At 49.5% G+C, this 5,415-nt stretch overlaps 1 protein-coding gene across 1 annotated transcript in view; it reads right to left on the reverse strand.

Moving 5' to 3' along the window:
- LOC121025381 (complement C3-like) overlaps positions 1-5,250 on the reverse strand; it is a gene marked incomplete at its 3' end in the record, with an annotated part of 5,813 nt that extends 563 nt beyond the window's left edge. The window contains exons 1-4 of the mRNA XM_040467925.1: positions 5,062-5,250; positions 4,645-4,774; positions 4,299-4,370; positions 3,953-4,135 (exon numbers count right to left, since the gene is read on the reverse strand). Of these exons, the coding sequence (XP_040323859.1) occupies positions 3,953-4,135; positions 4,299-4,370; positions 4,645-4,774; positions 5,062-5,166 (490 nt within the window). The remainder of the gene's footprint in view (positions 1-3,952; positions 4,136-4,298; positions 4,371-4,644; positions 4,775-5,061) is intronic.
- Between the last annotated feature and the right edge of the window lie 165 nt (positions 5,251-5,415).

Genomic DNA, 5,415 nt, shown 5'->3' on the forward strand with positions numbered 1-5,415 from the left:
CTGTCATACAGGCTACATAAAAATTGATTTGGAGGAAATTTTCCCTTGGCTTTAATTTTGCCCTGATCCGATAGCAGAAAGAGGTTTAGAAATGGACTATCCAGGACTAAGGAGGAACTTTACAGTGGAGAGACCCAGCAGACAGCGCCTTAATCACGTGATCAAGACTCACAGCACCAACAATGGGACAAATCGATGTCTTTGGGCTCCCGACATGATGCACTGAGAATCCATAGTGTCTCTCCTGTGACAGTGCTGCCCCCAAATGCAAAACCTGGCTGTCATTACGAGGAAGCATGGAGCCAACCCAAACCGTGGGACAGCCCCCCAAATAGCCGGACATGAAAGTCACTCAAGACGGCTGTGCTGCCAGGGGTTGAGCAGATCCAAGGACACTAAGGAGACCCCACCAGTAAACACGACGTCTGTTCCTGCACAGATCCTTTTCCTATAAAGGAGCCAAGCCAAACCAGACCAGACCAAACCAAAGGGAAACCACTGGCCAGCCTGAACGGGGCTGGAGGTTTTGGTGGTGGTAACAAGTCAACATTAACGTCCTAATATTGATGCCTGTGCTGTGGTTTTGTGGGAGAATATCTTTGCCTCTAGAAATTCCACACGGAGCTAATTAGGGGCTTCAATGGTGCGGCCTCAAATGATTCAGAGGGATAAAAGGTTTTTATGCCCATTTCTCCTTTTTCTGCTTGAGTCTAAAGATTTAAAAAAAAATGATTATGTTTGCTTGGATCGGGCAGACTGCCGCTTAGGGCATTTCCCCATCTTCCTTAGTTTTTAAGCAAAGGGGTTCTGTTTTGTGACTTTTCATCCTGTGATTGATAAGATAACTTCCCTCGGTTTCAAGAGCCACTCACACTGGCCTTTGTTCTCAGAACCCAATTTGGACGACACAATTTCTGGTCCCCCATGAAAACGATGGGATGTGCAAAAGAAGTGTTCAAATGGCCAGTGAGAAGGGTCAGTGCAGCAACCACCACTCTGCACACAGTGGTTAAAAAGAGCAATGGAGTGACAGAAAGAGAAATCAAGGAATCAATCCCATTTACAGTTGCACAAAAAACCATAAAATACCTAGGAATAAATCTAACCAAAGAGGTGAAAAATCTATACACTGAAAACTATAGAAAACTTATGAAAGAAATTGAAGAAGACACAAAAAAAAATGGAAAAAAGATTCCATGCTCCTGGATAGAAAGAATAAATATTGTTAAAATGTCAATACTACCCAAAGCAATCTTTATATTCAATGTAGTCCCTATCAAAATAACACCAGCAATTTTCACAGAGCTAGAACAAATAATCCTAAAATTTGTATGGAACCAGAAAAGACCCCGAATAGCCAAAGCGATCTTGAAAAAGAAAACCAAAGCAGGAGGCATCACAATCCCAGACTTCAAGCTATACTACAAAGCTGTAATCATTAAGACAGTATGGTACTGGCACAAGAACAGACACTCAGATCAATGGAACAGAATAGAGAACCCAGAAATGGACCCACAAACGTATGGCCAACTAATCTTTGACAAAGCAGGAAAGAATATCCAGTGGAATAAAGACAGTCTCTTCAGCAAGTGGTGCTGGGAAGACTGGACAGCAACAACCAGAAAAATGAACCTCGACCACTTTCTTACACCACACACGAAAATAAACTCAAAATGGGTGAAAGACCTAAATAAGACAGGAAGGCATCAAATCCTAGAGGATAAAGCAGGCAAAAACCTCTTTGACCTCAGCTGCAGCAACTTCTTACTCAACACGTCTCTAGAGGCAAGGGAAACAAAAGCAAAAATGAACTACTATTATAAAAAGCTTCTGCACAGCGAAGGAAACAATCAGCAAAACTAAAAGGCAACCAACAGAATGGGAGAAGATATTTGCAAATGACATATCAGATAAAGGGTTAGTATCCAAAATCTACAAAGAACTTCTCAAACTCAATATCCAAAAAACAAATAATCCAGTGAAGAAATGGGCAAAAGACATGAATAGACACTTCTCCAAAGAAGACAGATGGCCAACCCACCCATGAAAAGATGCTCAACATCACTCATCATCAGGGAAATACAAATCAAAAACCACAATGAGATATCATCTTACACCTGTCAGAATGGCTAACAGTAACAACTCAGGCAACGACAGATGTTGGCGAGGATGCGGAGAAAGAGGATCTCTTTGGCATTGTTGGTGGGATTGCAAGCTGGTGCAGCCACTCTGGAAAACAGTATGGAGGTTCCTCAAAAAACTGAAAATAGAACTACCCTACAACCCAGCAATTGCATTACTAGGCATTTATCCAAGGGATAGAGGTGTGCTGTTTCGAAGGGACACATGCATCCCAATGTTTATAGCAGCACTATCAACAATAGCCAGAATATGGAAACAGCCCAAATGTCCATCGATGGATGAATGGATAAAGAAAACGTGGTATGCATGTGTATACATATATATGTACATACATATGTATATGTATATATATGAGTGTATATATGTATATATATGTATATGTATGTGTGTGTGTGTATATATATATATATATATATATATAATGGAGTATTACTCGGCAATCAAAAATATGAAATCTTGCCATTTGCAACTATGTGGAGGGAACTAAAGGGTATTATGCTAAGCGAAGTTAGAGAAAAACAAATATCACTTCATGCACATGAAGACTTTAAGACACAGAACAGATGAACATAAGGGAAGGGAAGAAAAATAATATAAAACCAGGGAGGGGGACAAACCATAGAGACTCTTAAATATGGAGAACAAACTGAGAGTTACTGGAGGGGTTGTGGGAGGGAGGATGGACTAAATGGGTAAGAGGCATTAAAGAATCTACTCCTGAAATCATTGTTGCATTATATGCTAACTAATTTGGATGCAAATAAAAAAAAAAAAAGAAAAGAAAAAGAAAGAAAGAAAGAAAGAGCAATCTGGACAGGGCGGGCCGAGAGGGAATCTGCCAGGGGGACCCTCACGACAGGGGCCATGCTGCCCGTGGTGCGGGGGGGGGGGGCTCTCTGTGGGCTTGGTTTCCACTGCACCCATCCTAGCAGAAAGGCCTTTCTCTGCATAAGACACATCAAAAAGCATTTTTAAAAAGCAGACATCAGGCCTCACTGGGCTCAAAGGCTCTGAGCAAATGGCAGGTAGGATTCCCACCAGTTCTGTCAGGGCCGCCTTGTGGTGGGGACCACTCTGGTTCTGCTTTCAATGGGCTTCTTGGAAGAGAAATTTCTCTTGGCTTAAGATTTATTTGGCCTGAGATGTAAAGTTTCAAGTGTGCACATGCTTTGTCTTATCCAGAACTGAATGAATGAATGAATGAATGAATGAATGAGGGAGGGAGGGAATGAATGAATGAAAACAAATCAACAGATGTTGTTAGGCATTGAGTTAGGCACCTCTTTGGAAAGCAACCTAAATGAGTTTTCTTTGGTAAAGGCAGGCTAAAAACTCATCTCAGACAGAAACAACTTCCCCCCTCAGACAGTCCCTCTTTCCTCCACAGAAGGGTACACATGCCCCTCTCAGACAGGTGGACCCTCTCCCCTTAGATAGGCCCTCCCCTTCAGACAGGCCCTCCTCCCCCCTCAGACACAAGCATCCTTCCACCCAAACAGGCCCCTTCCCCCCTCAGATAGGTTCTCCTCCCTCAAACGGGCCCTCCTCCTTCTCACTGAGCCTCAACACTCTGACCTGGGCCTCCTCCCTCAGACCAGGCCCTCTCCCCTTTAAGGGAGCCTCCCCACTCAGACCATCCCCTCACCCCTCAAGCCTGATCGAGGCTTGATTGAGCCTCCCCATTCTGGCCAGCCTCCCTGCTCAGACCATGCCCTCCTCCCTCGGAGCAAGCCCTCTCCCATCAGACCAGGCCCTCCTCGCTCTGACCGAGCTTCCCCCCTCTGGCTGGCCCACAGGCAGGTGGACTCACTCTGGGTCAGGCCCAGGGGGGCACTGTGGGTACTGCCGATGCGGTTGCAACAGTCCAGGAAGGCCTTCACGCACGAGGCCTCGTGCTGGACCAACCCGGCCTTGCGCTCGCACGAGAACTTCCTGGGGTTCTCCCGCATACCATGTTCACAGCACTTGCGCAGCTGCTTTGGGTACTGACCCGCTGTGTGGACACGACACCAGTCAGGGCCTCAGCCGGGACCTCAAAGCAGGAGGAGCTCAGGGCGGACCAAGGGTAGGACGTCCCCAGGGCCCGGCCCTGCCCTCCTCCCTCCTGGGCTGGATCCCGGGTGGGCAGGGTTTGGAGGAAGGGTGGGGGCCCCCACCTTTGTCCATCCTCTTCTCCATGAGCATCACCGAGCGGCGGCGCCAGGCATCTGGTTTGGGGCACTCGGGATCTGAGGGGAGGGCACACGCGAACAAGGTGGGTTAAGCGTCAACTGAGGGTCCCCGATGTACTCCTCTCAGTAGCCGTGAAGGAGGGGTGTTGTTGCTCCCATTTGACAGATGAGGAAACTGAGGCTCAGCGGGCAGTGATTCACTAGGTGGGGGCTGGGGCAGGACTTGAACCCAGGGCCCCCACCTGTTCTCAGCATCTGAGGACCTCAGAACAGTGCCCTCCATCTGCTCTCAGCATCGGGGGTGGAGGCCCCACCCCTCCCCGGCCCTCACCTGTCCTATCCGGGGTCTGCAGGTTTGTGTTGGTCTGGAAGGCCAGCCCTGCGTCCGTGAAGACGCCGGCATAGTCCTTCCCGCTGCCTGGAGTGCAGCCGATGTCAGCCTTCTCCACCGTGTTCCAGATCTGCGGGAGGGCAGGGGTCACCAGGCTGACATGTCCGACCGCCCCTGCGTTCTGGTCCCAGACCCCTCTCAGAGCTGTGTGCACAGCCCCCGCCAACCACCCCCAGCGCGGACTCCTCCATCTACGCTCCCACCCGCGGCCTTCACTTCCGCGCCACGTCTGTGTCCGTTCCAGCCTCCGTCCCGCCCACGCCTAACCCCACTTCCGGTTCCCTTCTGAGCGCCACCCGCGCCTCAGCCCCACGCCACCCCTTTGCTTCCGCCACACCCCAGCGGTACGGGGCGCACCTTGCTTTGAGTTAACTTATTCTTCTTGTTCAGCACGAACACGCCCTTGTCCACCACCACGAGCCCCACTCGGGCCCCGTGGTCCCCCTCGATCTTGAGGGTCATCTGCTGGCCAGGTAGGTGAACCCTCTCTTCCTTCCGGCCACCTTTCACCACCAGCTGTTGGGGGGGGGGGGGGTGTGCACAGAGGTAGGAGTGAGGGGTCAGCCCTGCCAGGCTGGGTCTCCATCAGCAGTCAGCCCAGGGCAGTGTCCGTGCTGTGCTGGTCAGGAAGGGGCAACAGTGGAGACAGACAGACTGAAGGCGGAAAGGCCAGCAGGGAGGGAGATACTGAGGCTGAAACAGAGGTGGGGA

This window comes from Herpailurus yagouaroundi, unplaced genomic scaffold (genome assembly GCF_014898765.1).
Source record: "Herpailurus yagouaroundi ecotype Mexico unplaced genomic scaffold, PumYag 67633, whole genome shotgun sequence".
NCBI lineage: Eukaryota > Metazoa > Chordata > Mammalia > Carnivora > Felidae > Herpailurus > Herpailurus yagouaroundi.